Source organism: Macrosteles quadrilineatus, unplaced genomic scaffold (genome assembly GCF_028750875.1).
Source record: "Macrosteles quadrilineatus isolate MER2022 unplaced genomic scaffold, UCM_ALF_1.0 Scaffold_479__1_contigs__length_60614, whole genome shotgun sequence".
Lineage (NCBI taxonomy): Eukaryota > Metazoa > Arthropoda > Insecta > Hemiptera > Cicadellidae > Macrosteles > Macrosteles quadrilineatus.
In genome coordinates, this window is record NW_026543072.1 from 40,128 (window position 1) to 60,615 (window position 20,488).

General features: G+C 37.5%; 1 protein-coding gene across 1 annotated transcript; it reads right to left on the minus strand.

Moving 5' to 3' along the window:
- Nucleotides 1-5,687: 5,687 nt before the first annotated feature.
- On the minus strand, nt 5,688-19,657 carry LOC128982539 (uncharacterized). The gene is made up of 2 exons (XM_054401495.1): nt 19,512-19,657; nt 5,688-6,648 (listed from the first exon to the last, which is right to left on the minus strand). The coding sequence occupies exons 1-2, from the start codon at nt 19,642-19,644 to the stop codon at nt 5,825-5,827; spliced, it is 957 nt and encodes a 318-aa protein (XP_054257470.1). The 5' UTR covers nt 19,645-19,657; the 3' UTR covers nt 5,688-5,824.
- Nucleotides 19,658-20,488: the final 831 nt, after the last annotated feature.

Below are 20,488 nucleotides of genomic sequence, written 5' to 3' on the forward strand. Positions count from 1 at the left end.
GCTCTTTCATTCATGGAGTAAACAGTTTGGCGTCTATGAATATATATCATTATAATTTCACAGCTTTCAGAATAATGTTATTTAAGCTAATTAAATTTCACAACTTTCATAATAATAAATTAAATTTAACAATATTAGTCGGCAGTTATATACCGTTTATGTTCAGTATTAAAATTTCGCCTTTTAATTAAAAGTATATAGGTATGTATGTATTTAGAACAAAGCACCTTTTTACATTATTGAATTTAATGTTGGCATTGAATATTAAATATTCAAAAATGTTGGTATATTTTTATATTAAAATGCTATGCGAAGGGGGGGGGACAGGTCCCCGACGTAGAGAGTAGTAAAGAAAGCGGAAAGGTGAGCAGTGAAAAGAAAGGAGTACAGAAACCCTTTATGACTGTTAAATTAACGTATCTGTAATACTTAAATGCTATGGAAAGATAGGGAAACAGGTCTACGATGTAGGAAGTAGTGAAGGAAATAGTGAAGGAAGTAGTCAAGGCGAGCGCTGTGGAGTGTGGGGGGCCTTTATGACAGTTAGAATAATGTATCTGCAATTCTAAAAATGCTATGGGAAGGGAGAGAAACAGGTCCACGATGTAGGAAGTGGTGAAGGAAGTAGTCAAAGTGAGCAGTTCGGAGTGTGGGAAGCCTTTGTGACAATTAGAATAATGTATCTGTAATTCTAAAAATGCTATGGGAAGGGAGGGAAACAGGTCCACTGCACTTGCCTGACTGCAGGAAGTGGTGAAGGAAGTAGTCAAGGCGAGCATTCCGGAGTGTGGGAACCCTTTGTGGCAGTTAGATAAATGTATCTGCCATAATAAAATGCTATAGGAAGGGAGGGAATCAGGTCCACGACGTAAGAAGCGGTAAAGGAAGTAGTCAAGGCGAGCAGTCCGGAGTGTAGAAACCCTTTGTGGCAGTTAGATTAATATAACTGCAATTTTAAATTCCAATAGGAAGGGAAGGAAACAGGTCCACGACGTCGGAAGCGGTGATGAAAGTAGTCAAGGCGAGCAGTCCGGAGTGTAGAAACCCTTTGTGACAGTTAGATTAATATACCTGCAATACTAAAATGCTATAGGAAGGGAGGGAAACAGGTCCACGACGTAGGAAGTGGTAATGGAAGTAGTCGAGGCGAGAATTCTGGAGTGTAGAAACCCTTTGTGGCAGTTAGATTAGTGTAACTGCAATTCTAAAATGCTATGGGAAGGAAGGGAAACAGGTCCATGACGTAGGAAGCGGTGATGGAAGTAGTCAAGGCGAGCAGTCCGGAGTGTAGAAACCATTTGTGACAGTTAGATTACTATACCTGCAATACTAAAATGCTATAGGAAGGGAGGGAAACAGGTCCACGATGTAGGAAGTGGTAATGAAAGTAGTCAAGGTGAGCATTCTGGAGTGTAGAAACCCTTTGTGGCAGTTAGATTAGTGTAACTGCAATTCTAAAATGCTATGGGAAGGAAGGGAAACAGGTCCATGACGTAGGAAGCAGTGATGGAAGTAGTCAAGGCGAGCAGTCCGGAGTGTAGAAACCATTTGTGACAGTTAGATTACTATACCTGCAATACTAAAATGCTATAGGAAGGGAGGGAAACAGGTCCACGACGTAGGAAGTGGTAATGAAAGTAGTCAAGGTGAGCATTCTGGAGTGTAGAAACCCTTTGTGACAGTTAGATTAGTGTAACTGCAACTCGAAAATGGTATGGGAAGGGAGGGAAACAGGTCCACGACGTAGGAAGTGGTAATGGAAGTAGTCGAGGCGAGCAGTCCCGAGTGTAGAAACCCTTTGTGACAGTTAGATTAATATACCTGCAATACTAAAATGCTATAGGAAGGGAGGGAAACAGGTCCACGACGTAGGAAGTGGTAATGGAAGTAGTCGAGGTGAGCATTCTGGAGTGTAGAAACCCTTTGTGAAAGTTAGATTAGTGTAACTGCAATTCTAAAATGCTATCGGAAGGGAGGGAAACAGGTCCACGACGAAGGAAGCGGTGATGGAAGTAGTCAAGGCGAGCAGTCCGGAGTGTAGAAACCCTTTGTGACAGATTAATATACCTGCAATACTAAAATGCTATAGGAAGGGAGGGAAACAGGTCCACGACGTAGGAAGTGGAAATGGAAGTAGTCGAGGCGAGCATTCTGGAGTGTAAAAACCCTTTGTGATAGTTAGATTAATGTGACTGCAATTCTAAAATGCTATGGGAAGGGAGGGAAACAGGTCCACGACGTAGGAAGCGGTGAAGCATGTAGTCAAGGTGAGCAGTCCGGAGTGTGGGAACCCTTTGTGAAAGTTAAATTAATCTATTTGAAATTCTAAAATGCTCTAGGAAAGGAGGGAAACACGTCTACGGCGTAGGAAGTGGTGAAGGAAATAGTCGAGGCGAGCATTCCGGAGTGTAGAAACCCTTTGTGATAATTAGAATAATGTACAGTATCTGCAATTCTAAAAATGCTATGGGAAGGGAGGGAAACAGGTCCACGACTTAGGAAGTGGTGAAGGGAGTAGTCGAGGCGAGGAGTCCGGAGTGTGGGAACCCTTTGTTACAGTTAGATTAACGTATCTGCAATAATAAAATGCTATGAGAAGAGAGGGAAACAGGAAATACATTACGTATATTACCAATGACTTTGGTTATTTAATGGACGAGAAGTTAGGATTGTTGTTGACTGAGATTTGGTTTTTTTAAGAGGTTGGTCCAGCCTCTTTTAACCTCGCCCGTGCGTGGATCGTTTACAGCAAAGCAATTGGTGAGCCGGTACAGTACAAAGGTGAACTTTACTGATAAAATTTAGTGGCAGTGACCAGGATCCGAACTCACGACATCGCTGCCTTGGCCCCGAAGTTCGCGTGACGCTACCGACTTGAGTCACCGACTCACCATTATTTGCCCCGACTCATGGGTTGATTTGCCCATACAAATAACATTATTGTGTACACCAGTGACACCGGTAAGTGTGCTAGGTGTGGGTGGACTCTTTCATTATTGCGCTCATGTTCACTCATCCTGTTACGCGCAGAATAAGCGTACTACTAGTTACGGTAATCGTGTTGCCTCAAGATAGCCACGAGATATGACGTCACCACACCTTTAGCCATCGTCCCTCCCGTATGCCCCATTGAGATTTAGATTATAACTGGAGTCACTACTCTCTGGTTAAACGTTAGAGAAAAACGTGCCACTGTTTTGGCTGGTTTGTTTTTGGTGTTTCGTGTTGTTAGGTTGGCCGTGTGATCGGTTGGTGGGATGCTGTCAAATAATTCCAATTCATTCAAACCTAACCATACTATTTATTTGGGGTTATGTTATCCGTTATATCAGGGACTTGTATCAAAAGCTTATTTAAGTTATTGCACGTTAAAACCTCTGTATTTAAAGTTATTTTGAAACATTATAAATTGTTTTTGTTTGATAGTAAATAAATACTAACTTATTTACCTCTTTTAAAGCTATGTGGTGAAAATAGGCTAGTCAAGTTTCCTGGTTTGGAGATATTGGTTTAGGCCAATAGCCTAACGGCATTTGATTAAATAACGACCATCGGTTTATGATCTTGTTAAAATGGGTTGCTCTTGCTTGTAAAATAAACAAATAAACTTATATTGCAATCATAACGTTGAGTTGGCAGATTTTTGTTTACTATCATCAACAAAACAGGATGACGCCATCTTGATTTTGCCTCTCTAATTTGACAAGTCCCACCAACCCGATCACCTGGCCAACCTAACAAAACGAAACTCTGAAACAAAACCAGCAAAAACAGTGGTACGTTTTTGAAACACAGAGTGGTTACTCCAGTTATATTATTATAGCTCAGTGGTATGCCCATTCGCAATTGAAACAAATAAAATTGTGACAGAGAGGTTATGCAGAAAATCAGGCAGATTAAGATTAATGTAAACAAAATGTTATCGCTATAAAAAAATGACTGAAATTTGTAAACGTACTGGCGACAATGGGTAGTACCATGCAGACTAGGCCCTACATTCATTATCATTGACGAAGATCAAGATGGACTGGACAACCTAATGCTGCTATAAGTGGGAAACATTTGTTGAATACACTAAAAAACCAGATCAGCTTTTGAAAAATGATAAAATATTTACAAGAAATGTTGATTATATGGAACTGTTAGGTACGTAATCTATGAGTTGAGTCTTTTAAACTCATGGGAAATTATGACTTTTATTCGTTTTTAAATAACTACTTTACTTCTTTGCAATTGCTCGATTTCGAGCAACATCTTCACTAGTATAAAATTATAGTAATACATTAATAGACCTTCATTTAAATAATCAATAAGCACGATTGAGCCTTTGCCTATATGTTTCCTGGTAAGTGTGTTGTAACTGTTTCTTATAGTAGGCCTATACTAGGCTATAGTATCTTATAGTAAAACCAAACCGAATTATTCTTTTCTGCATTCTCACCCCGTAGTGAAGCACGGGCAGAGCAACTAGTTATTTTAAATACATAACCAATATAATTTCCCCCTTCCTATATAAAATCTATACTGTAACTGGCTGTTTAATCCGCTCTCTTTGCTCGGTCAATTAAAAAAACTTAAAATTGGATGGGGGGCCTAATTGTAAAATAAATCCCAAAAACGGCCTCTGGGGCCATAAAAGAAAAATCAGTCCCGGGTTGAGGTCTTAACATGAGGGAAGTAGCTTCAAATTTACCCTACAAAAATTTATCCTACAAAAATTTACCCTGCCGAGCTAGGTAGAGTGGGTGGGTTCATTTTGACCTAATTCCAGCAGCTCACTAATATTCAAACAATAAATAAAAATTTTCTTGATTAAAAATAGTTTTGAGCCATTTTAGCGAATTTCCCTATAGGGAAGTAGCTATTACCGTAGGTCTCATGGTAAGACCTAAGCCCGGGACCGATTTACTTTTTCATTTTGATGTCCCCAGAGGCCAAAAACACCATTCGTTCAAATTTTTATATCCGCACGATAACTTGAGTAATTTTTGTCCGATTTTGATAAAATTTGGTTTGAAGGTGTAAGGCGGGATAAACTTGGATGAGTTCGCGAACTAGCATGATCAGACTATGGGAACGGGGGTTTATGGGGGGTTTTATGGGGTAAAAATAGGTTTTTCCCATTTTTGACCCTAAAAACACAAAATTTAACAATTTCTTTTAAAACCATTTTGTAGAGCTTAAAAAAACAAATTTAGTATATTGAAGCATTATTATGCGCCTAATTGTTACGGAGAAAATTCAAAAACATTGTAATTTTAAAATTCTTATGTTATTCTTATGGAGAATAAGTCAACTGTTGTAGTTTGCTTGTTTATGAACATATTTTGATAAAAGTTGGAAAATACATTAATTTCTTACGAAACCACAGTACCTTTTAATATTCTACATAAAAAAAAAACTTTTTTACCCTCCCTGTTGCAGCAAACCTAAGCACTCATTAAACTAATTCTGTTTAAATAGGGAATAAATGTGATATTTTTAAGGAGACATTTTAGTTTAAATCCAATCAGGCAAATGGAAATTCGCTAAGTCTGCAGGTTTGCTGCGGCGGGGGTATTTTAGGGTAAGTCTAAACTGTTTAAATTGAAGTTTACAACAAGATAGTAACCAGATTCTGTGGTCCTTGAACAGCTAAGCCATCATTGTCTATGGTTATTAAAGGTTTAAGGCATTGACAAAATCAATTATATAAATGCAATTTTTATTCATATTTCTTTATTTATACAACTCAAGACCATTGTAAAAAAATAAATTCATAACTAAAAACTCCCAAAAAGTTTGTTTAAATACTGTTGTCGAAGATATCTCCCTTTTGCAATAATCAACATTGTTTGTCTTCAATACATTTTCTATAAAGAATATATTTAATATGACTACCAAAATACATCCTTTCCTTGTCGACCAAACCACAACACATTTCAAGGTCATTACTCTGACCTGGGGTGATTTGGTCTCTGTCAAGATTGTACCACAGAGGGTGTGGCTTTGAGAAGTTTGTCACAATAGTGTAGCTTTCACAAGGTTGTAAACGTAGGCTTTTATCCTTTGAACTCAACGTAATTTGAAAGTCATGACCATAGGCAACATCAGTATCTAACTTAACCTCATACACTGGGGATTCCTCCTTTCCAGTCCAATTTACTTTTACAGAACAACTGGCGTTGTAACTGATATCATTGTGATTAGACTGTAAGACAGGGTTTGAGGAAGACAAGAGCTCTTGTGCCTCCTTGAAATCAAGAGCGAGTTTCTGTTTACCACTGCATACAATGGAGAACAGCTCAATAGGACTACTCAATTGATTGGTTACGGTAATAGTAGAACTCAACAAATAGACCGCATCAACCCAGGCGTCACAAATAGGCACAACTTTCACTAGGAACTTTTCATGCTTCAAATGGTGAGCATTTTTGCTCTCTGTACAAATATACAAGCTTTTTGAAGGCTTGGCATTCATGTAGTGGTATTTGATGATTGCTTCAATGTTCTGTTCTCTATCTGGGTGATTTGCAAGCACTTCCTCTACAAGATCAATCATGTTCAATGAACACAACCTCATGAACTTCCCACAAGGGACTAAGAGTTTGGGATGAATATATTTTTCTGGTTGATATGAATGGGCCAGAACAAATTTTTGCTTCTGAACTGTAACAAAACATATTACGTAGTTAGGTAACTTTTGCTTTAAGCATAACAAAACTTTTTAAGTGCAAAAATGTTATTCATTATAACTAGAAATTTATCGAGTCTCAATACTGATACTGACACTGGTGCCTTGTCACACCCCTGGGTCTGTTTGAAAACAACTGGTATACACCCTCCATTCAGTATCAGGACTGGTTCACTGTAGCCTCAAAAGAACAGTGGAGGGGTATCCGACCTGTTGGGTTCGATAGAGGGGCCCTTTAGGAGCACTTTGGTTTAGTTGCCTACGGGCATTCGTTGAGACAGGAGGTCGATATTTGCGCCAAGTGTTTTTTTCATTGTGTCGTAACGCCAACATGGAGTGTACCGTTGACCAACTCTGCGAATTTTTGCTTTAAACTCAGAAATCCGCGTCTGAGACAATTGCCTTCATTAAACAAGCTTATGCGAATGATGCTTTAAGCCACACAAGAGTTTTGAGGGGTGCCAAATGTGGCAAAGTGGTGCAAAGTGGCACCAAAAGACGGAAGGCTGGGAACTCGTCGAAGGCGAACATCGCGTTGGACGCCGGACAATCACTCGAACTGAAGCTCACATCGTCAAAGTGAAAGTACACGTCTGACAGGTGTCTAACCATATCCCACACCAGTAAGAAGACCGGCCTTTCAAAGGGAACCGTCCACACTATAGTTACGGAGAATTTGGCAATGAGAAGAGTCTGCGTGAAGCTGGTGCCAAAAGTTCTGAGCTAGGAACAAAAAAAACTGTCAAGGGTGGAGATTTTACAAGATATCTTGGACTGAGTTCAGGAAGATTTAAATTTTCTGGACAACGTTAAATGACCTGGGTGTTCCAGTATGACCCGAAACAAAATATTCGAGATGAGGGCAACGGTCTCGGATGCAGAATTTAAAGCAAAACTTCACAACATTGCTCGACGGTACACTCCTTGTTGGGGTGAAGACACAATGAATAAACACTTGACCCAAATATCGACCTCCTGTCTCAATGAATAACCGTAGGCGACTAAACGAAAGTGCGAATGGTGAAGGACCTCTCTATCGAACCCAACCGGTCGGACTCCTCTCCACTGCTGTTTTGAGGTTACAATGAACCAGTCTCAATGTATGAATGAACCCACTGTAACTCTTACAATAACTATGATTGCAACTTAAATATCAGATTGTAACAGTGATTGTAATTTAAATATCACTGTGGGATTATACATTTTCTTGTAGTTTTTTATTGTTTTATTAGAAAGTCTAGGCTCCAAGGATTCTTAAGACAGGTGTGTTTGTTGTTACAGTTTACATACTTCATTGTTCAATAGAAATTAATAAAAAATGTCGTCATTCAATAAATATGTTAGATGTTTTACAGTGTGTGTATTTATTAATATGAAATACTAGCCGCTAAGCCCGTGCCTTGCAACCGGGTAAAGATGCAGAAGAGACAATTTTGTTCCTTGAAAATAATGGCAAGGAGCTTGAGAAAGCTAAATAGAACAATTATTATGTTTCCTAGATCTGCTGTATGTAGATAGACTTTTACTAATTTACTATTAGTATTAACTGGCTACGAAACATTACTGTAAAAAATCCATCCATTCCATGTATCACAGATTTTTGTTTCTGCTTGGTAAAAATTAGCTGTTGTCATAAATAAAAAATAAAAAATAATAGTGCAGCACCCTGTTGGTAAACCACCATACCCGTGCTTTGCAACGGGAAGAGAACGCTTAAGAGAATGATTATTATTCCATAGATCTGCTGTAAGTAGATAAACATTTAGTAATCCAAATCCACTAAAAGTAATAACTTAAAATATTAACTGGCTACTTTCGTTTCCCTGGACTTTGCTGCCAGGGCTGGACTTGTCATAAACGAGGGCAACACGCCAACTTTCCAGCGTCCCGGAATGAGGGGAACGATCCCAGACATCACTCTTGCATCTGAGTCCCTCTTGCCGAGGATACGAGCCTGGAGAGTCCTGGAGGGTTATACAGCCAGTGACCAGCAGTACATCATTTTTGATGTCCTGGATAGTCATCAGAGACAAGCTACCGTGTCTCGGCAGGTGCCCGTTCGGTGGAACACCAAAAAGCTGGACGTGGCCAAATTCACCGAAGTCATACCTACTACTGGGAGAGCCGGTGGTACCTGCTGTATCTGGCGTGGCTCACGCAGAGACATCAGTTACATCATTGATGAGGCTGATAGTCTCGGCCTGCGATGAATCAGTGCCTTGAAGGAGATCCCGGTGCGATAAGCGAACTGTGTACTGGTGGACAAACGAGATCGTAGAATTGCGACGGGCAGCATTGAGAGCCAGACGTCTTGCTACCAGGGCCTATGGTTCGCTAGTCTGATGGACAAAGGTATATCAGGTAACTGTCATAGCCATATGGTACGCTACAAGCCACTGGAGCCTTTAGGAGCTACACTAGAAGTTGCTCTTGGGCTGCTACCTCTGGACATCTTTATCAAATCTGAAGCCCTCAAGGCAGCTTACTCTTTGAGGGTTGCAAATCTGTGGAGAGGCGGCCTGTCAGGGGCAGGCCATTGCCAAGACTTTGGCTGCGTGTCCTGTGCTTGACATGACCTCGGACTTCCTAAGCACAGAAGCAGTGTTCACCATACCCTTCAATGTTGAATTCCGCTCCAGGGTAGAGTGGAAACATCAGGAAGGGCATCTCCAAGATACGGAGAGCTTCATCTGGTAAACGGGCAGCTCCTTAATCAATGGAAAATCTGGCTTTGGAGTATTCAGTTGATCACCAAGAACAGATCTTTCAGCAACTCTGGGATGATACTGTACCATCTTCCAGGCAGAAATCTATGGTATCTTGGCTTGTGCCAACTTTGGACTAGCCAGATGCTACCAAGACAGGAGGATAGTTATTTTGTCTGATTGTCAGGCTGCTCTTAAAGCTCTTGACTCAAATGAAGTCACCTCAAAACTGGTCTGGGAGTGTTTCAACACCCTCTGCAAACTTTCCACAAGGAACTCTGTAACTCTCGGCTGGGTTCCAGGCTAATAAAGGCATTGGCGGCAACGAGAGTGTAGATATGCTGGCAAAAAAAGGTGCGAGCATGCCATTCTTTGGACCAGAGACTTTTTTAGAATCAGCAAAGCTACCGCTAAACATGAAATCAACAAATTGTGCAGGGGACAACACCTAGAGCATTGGCGTAATTATCCTGGACAATCACTTAGCAAAAAACTGCACTCAGAACCTAGCACCCTCTTCACTCGCTGGCTGCTAAAGCTAAAGTTGGCAGGTCAAGCAGGTACTTACTCTTATCACTGGACACGGCCATTTCAGGAAACATCTCCACAATCTAGGAATTGTCAATGACAATCAGGAGTGTCGACTTTGTAACCCGTTGATGAGACTGCAAAACACATTATTCTAGATTGCGACGGACTTGGGGTCAGGAGAAGGGCTCTGGTCTAAAGCAGCCAGGTGATGAACCGGACGCTATCATTGGGCAAAAGCTCCTGTACCTAATCAAGGACACAGGCATAGGCTTACCCAGTTAGTGGCAAGTGGGATGCAGAATAAGCTTCGGTTGACGTGCTTGGACCACGAGTCCACCCCTCTCACAATACATACAATACAATCTCACGCAGTTCTTGTCAGGCCACCGCTATTTTCCTGCACTTGATGGCCAAAACCAATTCACCTGACTGTATTTACTGCCCAAGCATTCTAGACTATGCCGACATACCTTTTTCCACTATACAAGATGGGATATGCTCAACATCTTGGGGTTCTGTCAGTTGAATCGATTTGTGAGACCTTGATGTAGGGTGGGACTGCTGGTCGCAATTTGTCCGGAATATCTTTAAAGTTAAATATAACGATCTAGATCGGATCGCAGTCTAAATTGTGTAGGAAATTAACAGCTTAACACAGAGTAAGATCTTCGGGCATAGGCAATCTCAGCCTACTTCTGATGAAGTGCGACAAGTGTTCCCAGGCTAGTGTCTGAAGAGTAGAGGAGGTTTTAAGTGGGTGGTCTTTGGTTCTTAAATCTGTTGGAGTCCCACACTATAGGCTAGCCACCTGTTTGCGTAAACGCATTTTCCCACCTCTCCCTAAAAAAAGTAGAGCCTCCATAACAAGACTCTCATTGGGATTATTAAATATGACTTGTTATCGAGGTAGACTTGTTATCAAGGTAGACTTGTTATCGAGGTAGACTTGTTATCAAGGTTTGCAATAAAATGTAATCAGGGGGAAAGTAAATTTTAGTGAATTTTTAAAATAACTCGACATGTTATCATGTTATCGGTTACCAAGCCCAAAACAAAACCAAAAATTTGTTGATTGTTTTTTTTCAATGGATAGTTATTAGGACATGTAAAGCTTCAAGTAAATGCATGATGACATTCTGTCACCTTTTGGCAATTCGAGTTTTCGCTGCCATCTTGAATCTTAATGTTTTGAGTATTTTTATATTCATTGTATAGGGTTGTCGTAGATAATTATATATATGTTTTTAAGTACACTGAGATCAGTAAAAACACTGAAAAGTAGGGGTCTGCAGTGCACTGAAAAAGTCAGTACAGTACAGGCTTAATTACCATCATCAGTTCCGTATAGCATTTTACACGAAAATTCAATAAATTACTTTCAGTTTATTACCGTAGTCAACGACAGTTATTACGGCTATTTATTATTCAATCTTTTTGAACTTGGTATCGTTTGATAGGTAATTAAAAATGCTAAATAAAAGTGCTCTTGAATTTTTCATAAAATCAGCCATTCTTTAGTAATTTAAGTTTAAAAGTTTTAAATGGCCGCCATTTTGAAATTTTAGGTTGAATCAAGATGAAATATTTTTTGAACACGGGTCTCTTCTACCTTAACCTGCATACCAAGTTTCATAAAGATCGGTTGAAAAAATTAGAAGATAAAAATGTTTATGTAAAAAATGCAAAATGGCGGATATCTGGTTAACGAAGCGATTTTGGAAAAAATGTTATTCTTGATTTTCTCTTTATTTTGATCCAAGGAATCACTAGGCAAAATATGTTCCCACCTTTTTTGAACACCCTGTAGCCTATATATATTTTTAGTGGTTAGCAGCCTCTTTTAACCTTGCATTTGCCCGTCCACATAGACTACAGATCTGTGTGTGAAACGTATCCAGCAAAGCAAAGGGTGAGCCGGTACAGTACAAAGGAGAACTGTACTGATAAAATGTTAACAGCAGTGACCAGGATCCGATTCCACGACATCACTGCCTTGGGCCCGAAGTCTGAGGCGCTACAGACTGAGCCACCGACTCACACTCTATTGTGTGGGTATAGAACAAAAGATACAAATATTAAGGCATTGCCACCCCTTTTAATGTTTATAATTCTTTGATAAAGGTTGTTACTTTTTATGTTTACATATTTTATAGTGGAGAATTTAAACTTTGTTGAGTGCACAGGTGTGCTGCGATTGGGATTTAATATATTTGGACTTATCCAAAAGTAAAATAGTCTTCTGTGCTGTATTCTATCCGGAAACAGTGTGGCACTATTTCAAATCATGACTTATACAGAATGTTGTGATAATTCAAACCTACAAAACAGTTGGTGAAAGTAAACATCTGCTTTTAAATCTATAACTCGTATTAGAACGTGACAGGTTTTTTTTATTTCACGATTCTGAATCAACCAGATAATTTTGAGAACTAGGGAATGTCGAAGCTATAATTTTAGATTAGGGTTTCAGTTTTTTAGAAAATAAGTTTAAAATTTTAAAAAGTCTAGCAGTCGACGCTAACATTTTACACTAGCTTTTGGTATAATACCATTTGCTTAACAAACAGCTGTAAACATTAAGAGTATATGACACAAATTCAGCATTTGGATAATAATGACATGCACTGAGTTGACTTATTTATTCTATGTGTAATGCAATACTGATAGATACGTTAATTTATTCGATAAGAGAATGACAGACTATTTAAATATACATGGTAAAATGGTAGATGTTCTAATTCATTTTTCAGAGCAGTCTTTAAAATTTTAAGTTTGTTTTAGAGCAATATAATTTGTTTTAACTAACAGCTGGTTGAATATAAAAATATCCTAAAGAACTATGAGGTTAGTTTATAATTCTGTGATTTTTCCATTGATTATACGAAATAAGTAAGATTCTATAACCACTGATGTATACAAATTGGGGCTCTGCCCCCGAGTCTTCAAAGGAAAGGTTATGCAAAATATTTTTCTGTTCGACTTTTTGAGGAATGAATATGAAAGCAACAAAGTTTACATGTTTTAATTCATCTTGGCAGCTTTTTGTTTACAATAAATGTTTACCCGCTTAAACTTTGCTTGGATTAGAAATGGAAATATTGACAAAACTCCAGTTTTAGTTGATTACTCAATTCTCATACGTAGGACGGGCCAACAGCTCGTTATATTTATTTGTAAACATTGTAGTTGCAAAAGTCTGACATTGGACCCCATAAAATCCTCTGGGGCGGAGCCCTTTCGACGGATCTGCACCAAACTTCCTTCACAACTTCACACAAACCATCCTTGAATAATGCTTAATAATTCCTGAAAGTTTCATTACAATCTGTCGAACAGTTTCGGAGTCCATATACATACATACATACTTCCTCTTTTAGGTGTTGTGAATATTTTTTTCCCTACAGTCACCCGACAAAGTTGGCTTCCTTGCACTGTTTATAGTTCAGAAAGCTGCTAATTGCTGCATTTACTTAATTTGTCGCACGGTTTTCTTCTTTGTCGTACAGTTTATACTTTGGCTCACATCAGGATTCCAACCAAACAACACAAAACAGTGTGGTTTTTTTATGCACGTTATCCGTGTACGCTTGGAAATAGGTTGGCAACACTTAAAGATAATAATAATACTATGATCAGCTGATTAACTATTATAACTCCAATTAAACCTGTCATTTCGTGTTTATATTATATTTTCGTTCAACGCTTGGTTTGAACATAACCTGAAGTGTACCTATTTGAAAGATTAATTATAAGTGGGCCTAACATGTTTAAAAATAATGAACTTGGTGAAAGTGATTGTGAATATAATGGTAGACCAGAAATAGCAGAAACTTGAAACATGTTTCGTTAAAAACCTGTTACCTGAAAAATCTAGAAAGAAGTATGAATGAGCAAACAAACTGTTTTCCTCTTGGCGCGTAAGTAAGAAAGTTACAAAACTGTCAGAAAATGTTTTATTGGCATATTCTGAAGAACAATCTACTTGTTTATTATGTGTTTATACTGATTATTACTGTTTATACCTGTACTCTTGAAACACTTAAAGATACTACGACTGCAATCAGCTGGTGCAGTATTTCCCATTCCGTTCATGGCTTGGGTTTAACCTAACCTAAAAACGAGTTATATAGTGTTTGAAAGACTATTTATTATGCTTAATAGTGACTGTAGGAAAAATATAATGTGTAACACAAGTACAAAAGGTCTTTGCTCACTCGAGATTATTACGCACGAGCCTTGCTCGAGCGTAAACATTGCTCTCGTGTGTAGCAAAGTGCCACTTTGCTCACTAGTTACACAAATAACTATTTAAGTATGTCACTTTTTATTGTACAAACAAAATAGTGGATTTTTTCAAGTAAACAACCTAATGAGTGAAATTCTAATATTGATTAGAAGTTTAGTATTGGTATAAAATAAAACATTTTTGAATAAGAACAAACAAACATTGTCCAAACAGAGATCAGTCTGCCACTGGTTCTTCAACAGTCTTCATCCCAGTCTACTTCTCTTCTAATTCAGCAACACGTGTCAAATCATTGGAACAAAAACTGTTTGAGCATGTGTACAGACCACGGTGCATAGTAGGCTGGCACTCCTTTAACTACACCGATCGCTGTTGCATGGCAATACATTTCTACAAGAGCACTTAACCAACTTCAAAATTCCCTTCAGTACTCATCCTTGTAGAAACTGTGAAGCAGTGGATCTTAATCTGGTGGGTCAGAGTTCATTGAATGCTTCCAAATACAGGTTTGAAGGTGAGCTCGCTTAAGGTTTTCTTTGCTGAATTTGTTGGTGGTAGTGTGCACAGATTCGGCAATTGAGTTGTTGCACTTCGAACTTGTCAGCCCCCATTTTGACACGAGCTTCAGAAGTTGTGTTACAAATAGATACACCATAACATGCAGACATAAACTTTGATGAAATAAATGTATTTCTTCAACCGATGATAAGGAGTGTCCATTTTTCAAAACCTTAATTACTTTAATCTTCCGTAATCCATAACACATTGCAGTGGTATCACATCCAGTGATAGCATGAGCTGCAAGCACATCAGGTATTATTTTATTTTGTTTGACGTTTGACGACAGATGCACTAATGTCAATTCTTGAGCAACCCTGAACAGGTGATTCCATCAGAATAGTTACAAAAACGTTTTCAAGTTTGCAGAAGTAAAGAAGGAAAAACATCTGTGTTATCTGATAAAACAACGATCTGCTTGTCTTCATCATCAGCAGCTAATATAACTTGATGTACAATAATCGTATCTGCTTCTTCTTAAGTATTTCTTAGATCATGCATTTTTTTTACTTCTCCTCGATAAATCTCGTAGGGTTCTTCTTGTGGACCTTTTACAATAAGTCTGAGTTTGGTAATATAGCCTTTGTTAAAAGATTCGTCTCTAATAATGCTTCTGCAAACCAGTTAAATTAATCTTGTTTTGTTTTCATTTGAGCCCAAAATGTCCCTACATATAGGCAGAGGTGTTGTATATGTGAGTGTGTGAACTCATGTCACTCCTGAGATCTACACAATCTTGTGTGATCCTTAGTACTATACTGCTTGTCACCGATCAAAAGCAGGTTCACATTTCCGTATTGCAAAGGTTTGCTTATATATGATTTAAGTGAATTTATGAAGTCCTGAACACTACCCTTTTCTGGTCACTGCACACACCATAAAAGTGCAGATCCATCAATCACAATAAGTGTGTTTCCAATGCACGTCTTTCTTGTTGAGGACGAAACCTGGAGAAGTTTCTTTACAGTAGATTTAGCTTTGCAGATCCTAATTCCTAATTTCTCCAGAATCTGTTAACATTGACGTTGTACAGGTGACAGTTCCTGAGACGGAAGATGACTTACATCTACTTGGTTTGAGCTTGCTTGATGTCCTATAACTGAGGAGTAAGTAATACCAGCTGTATTGAAAACCTTAACACTGCCAATGTTTACGTGTTTCTTTGATGTAGACCCAATCTATACTATTATATAAAAACCTAATGGTGTCTGTCTGTATGTGTATTACTAATAGGCTCAAAAACTACTGAACCGACTGGGCTTAAATTTTACAATAATATAGCTACCATACCAAGGACCATTATAGGACTATTCACACTTTGATACTGACCATGGGCTTTGCCCCTTTGGCTTTAAAACTTCTGAGGTGAGGATTTTAAAAGTAAATATTGATTTGTCTCCATGGCTGCGATGAGAACACTAATAATGTTTGTTTACATTTGCTTTGACATTTCAATTTAAACAAGAAGAACTGGTAAATTGCATATTTCACAATTTCAGACAGCTGATACAAAGAAATTGATTATAATATTTTCCATAACTATATATGATGTATATTTTAATCTTAAGTTTTATCATGGATTATTTATTCAAAAACTATGTCAATGATTATAAAAAAAGATTCTATAACCGTTGCTGTATCAACTCCGGCTCTGCTTTGGATTTTTTAAAGCGTCTTAAGTTATGAAAATAATGTTATTGGTTATTTCATGGAAACAGTATGAAAATTACAGTGTATAGATGGTTTGTATAAATTTGGAGGATTTTTTTATGAATTCCAACTGCTTAAAATGTGTTGGATAAACAACTTGAACTTCACATAGATTTTTTTATATTTAGGTAAATTTAGTAGTTGTGTTTCACTACACCACTGATTAAATCAAACTAAGGAAAATATCATAAAACTTAGCTGTACACAGTGTTCTTTTGTTTCTAAAATCAATAAAATATTTGTTATTATGTTTACTTAATGGTAAGTGTGAAAATGTAAAGGCAGTAGACTATGGAACTAAATAAAAGAACTGGATTCTATATTATGTTGTTCGTTGAATTTTTTTTTAGAGAAAAATAATAGATGCAATGAAACATATACCTAATGCCTATTACTATTAATGTTTTTGTCCTCTGATGTTTTGATAATAATTAGTTTTGTCTGCCATCTTAAACGCTCAATTTCATTTGTTAATTAAATAATATGTACTAAAGATATAAAACAAATGTGTTAAGAATGTGGATGGGTTTGTTTACTTTGGGGCAGAGCTGAATAGCAAAAACACTGTTGCACAAAAAATCACAAACTGAATCATGGCTGGTAACAGAGCATATTACGCTAACCTCAAATCCAATCTGATGACCCCCAAGACAAAGATGAAGGTATTCAAAACTCTAATTAGGTCTGTTGTTACGTACAGTGCAGAAACCTGGTCCCTTTCCACATTGAGCACAAAGGCCATTAGGGTTGAATTTTGTTTGTAAAAGCGTTGGCGGATGTGTATATTTTATACAACAGATTTTAAGATCAAAATGTTTCTATTTCAGGTCCTCTTCCCGTTGCAAAGCACGGGTACAAAAGCTAGTTACAACTATTTATTTCACTGGCAAATGGAAACTTGCTGGCCAACCCCCTTGAAATATTTTTAATTGCTGATCACCAATGTTCACTGTGTCAGTATCCGATAGAACCAAGCCAGACGCTACGTTTACTATATTTTGTGGGTGAGTTCTATAGTAGGTGCCAAAGGGTCAATGAAGAGCTTCAGTTTATTTCTTATTCCTTCTCTGTCTTTTCAATCAGAAATGATTTGAGACTGCATTTCTTCTTTGTGCGTGTCTTGTACACTGTACATTGTATACTAACTTCCTTAATCAGCTGGTAAGGAACACTACTGATAAAAGCTTGCTTCTTGTGGGATCAAATAAAACACTCCAAGTAGGTAAAATGAATAAAAATATTTGGCAAAATTCAAGATGGCAGCAATTTTAAAGAAACTACTATTTCTACATACTTTTGAGTGCTTTAAATGATCTCAGCATACTCAAAAACATATAAAATGATATACAGCAACCCTATATAACAAATATAATATTAATTTTAAAAATTGGCAAAATTCAAGATGGCGGCGATTGCTAACAAAAGACTATTCATTTCTACAAACTTTTGAGTGTGTTTATTAATCTCGGTGTACTCAAAAGTAAAATGATATAAAACAACCCTATATAACAAATATAAAATTAATTTAAAAAAAGGCAAAATTCAAGATGGCGGCGGTTTCTGAGACACAACTATTTTTTAGATACTTTGAAGTCCTCCCATTGATCTCATCGTACTTAAAAACATATAAAATGATATACAACAACCCTATAGACCAAATATAAAAATAATCCAAAAATATTTGGAAAAATTCAAGATGGCGCCCAAATCTCAAATTGCCCAAAGGTGACAGAATGTCATCATGCATTTTCTTGAAGTTTTAATGTCCTAGTAACTATCTATAAATAAAAAAATCCAAAAATTTTGGGTCGACCAAAAATATAGGGTTTGGCAACCGGACTATCAAAAATTACTTGTTATCGAGGGTCTTGTTATCAAGGTTCAACTGTGATAGAAAAAGGTCACAGTGCCAAAAGTCATTTAGAAAGTATTATACCCGGAATAAACTTATGTTTAAGGTAAAACTCTGCTTATGGCAAACGCACAATATTAAATATACTGAGGAGTACTAGCATAGGTCTTCACGAGCCTTTATCATGACTGAGACTGCCCCTTATTGCTCGGCTTCATCCTCTGATGGGTTATAGGGCGGACAGGTACAAAGTTCATTTTAGGCCCTGTAGCCCACTATACTATCGTTCTTAAAATGTCCCTTTTCCTGATTGATTGTATGAATCTAAACTAAGGCTCTTCTACCTTTTTAAAAATATTAATATTGATTTAATAAATAAACTTTACTTTATAACAGAAAGTTTTAGCTTTTATATCAAACAAAATAAAAGCGTTATAAGAACATTTTAGGTGAAGTGGTACCCATAACCTAATCTCACCGCACATTTTTGTAAATATTTCGCTTGATATTGAATATTTGTGATCTGCTCATTATTCCGGATAATTAGAGACCACATGACGTATTTTTATCAAAACATTTTAATCGTTTTCTTTGTTTTTCGGGGTTTTTCGCAGAAAAAGAATGTAATTTTCCGAATCAGTGTTGAATTTTGAGTAATTTTGAATAAAAAAAAACAAATGTAAAAAATCTGGTAAATACCCTAAAATGCATATTAACCCAAGCCCGAATTGTTTGAAGTAAAGAACAACTCAGACAAATACATGATTACAGTAAACTGATTAAAATGGTAAACCACAACATTTCAAAGACACAGGAGCAAAATTATCACCTCTCTATCCAAAAATGATTTTGGCAAACTCAAATTAGACATTTCAATGGAATCGACAAGGCCTTACATTGCTTTCAGAGTTTGCTCAGGTCATATTATCAAACCTGAAGGAAAAGTGAAAATAATAGTTTCTCACTGCAGAAGATTTGTCAAAGAGGAACTCCACATTGTTCCAACCGGACATGAAGCACTCTGGGGACGTCAATGGATAAGAGCACTTGGAATTGAACTGAAGAAATTGTTAACGAAATCTGTTAATGAATGGGAAACACGGATAATCTGTAAGCGAGCTAACTGGCCTGGTCAACATTAGATAGTAACAGACTTAAGTTTTATCCCTTGCTATAAGGAAGTTGCAACAGAAATTAAAAGACAATAAAATGACAAGCTATTGTAGGTATACTAACCTTTGCTCCGTGCCCATGTCATGACAGTTCGCCACACATCTATGTCCGAGGCCTTCAGAGACTTGAGTAGAACAATATACCTCATACCCGCTGGACACACCCGGTGTATATACGGGCTGTTGAGCACCCTCATTGGGTTGTTTTTGATCAACTGTTGTGAAAATAAATCACTGTAGCAAGTAAATAACAGTTTTTCTATCATAATAAGGTCATAAAGTAATCAATTGTATGTCAAATTTAGAAACCATAATTTGGGATTCAGAAGCATTGACCCATCCTCAGTAAAGTGAGCTTTACTTGAAGGATAGAACAAGTGATTTCCTTATTATACAGTAGAACCCCTGTTAACCGAATTTGGGTTAACAAAAACCCGGTTAACCAAAACGGTTCTATAAAATAATATAGGGCTGTAGAATGCTGTAATAACTTCATTTGTCTGGTTTAAAGTATTTACTATCCCATTGTTACATTTTTGTAGCTGAAATAAAACACTGAATTATATAGACACTAGTGGCTTGTAGGGACATAGGTCCCTAAAAAGCTCAAATGTAAAACAAATTATTGTAATATATAAACTCTGAATCAAATAACTATGTGTCAGGATAGATATCCCAGTACAACATATCTTTTGTGTGAAAAACAGTTTGTTGTTTGTCTTTGTTTGCTTTTGTTGATGTTGTTTTCAATAAATAATTTGAATGACTCCAGAGGTTTAACCCTGCTAAAGGCGGGGGAGCGAGCTGGTCTAGTGGTTAGAGAGCGGGACTCCGGTTCCTGGGGTCCCGGGTTCAAACCCCGCCCAATCACCAAAAGATTTTATCTAAGTGATATTACCGTAACCCCTAGGTCTAGCCTGAAGTAATGGGGAAAACAATTCTGGGTTCGTGCCTAGCGTCCTAGGGAAAAAAATAAAAAACCCTGCTAAAGACAGCAAACATTTTTGTGAATAAATATTGGTTTACTAAGGTAGATTTGGT

What these genes read in the sequence shown, in the direction of transcription:
- LOC128982539 (XM_054401495.1), bottom strand. Translation starts at nt 19,644, where the DNA reads ATGAGGGTGCTCAACAGCCCGTATATACACCGGGTGTGTCCAGCGGGT. An exon ending in GACATGGGCACGGAGCAAAG is followed by an intron (nt 6,649 to 19,511) that starts GTTAGTATACCT and finishes GTTTTGTTACAG; the next exon opens with TTCAGAAGCAAAAATTTGTT.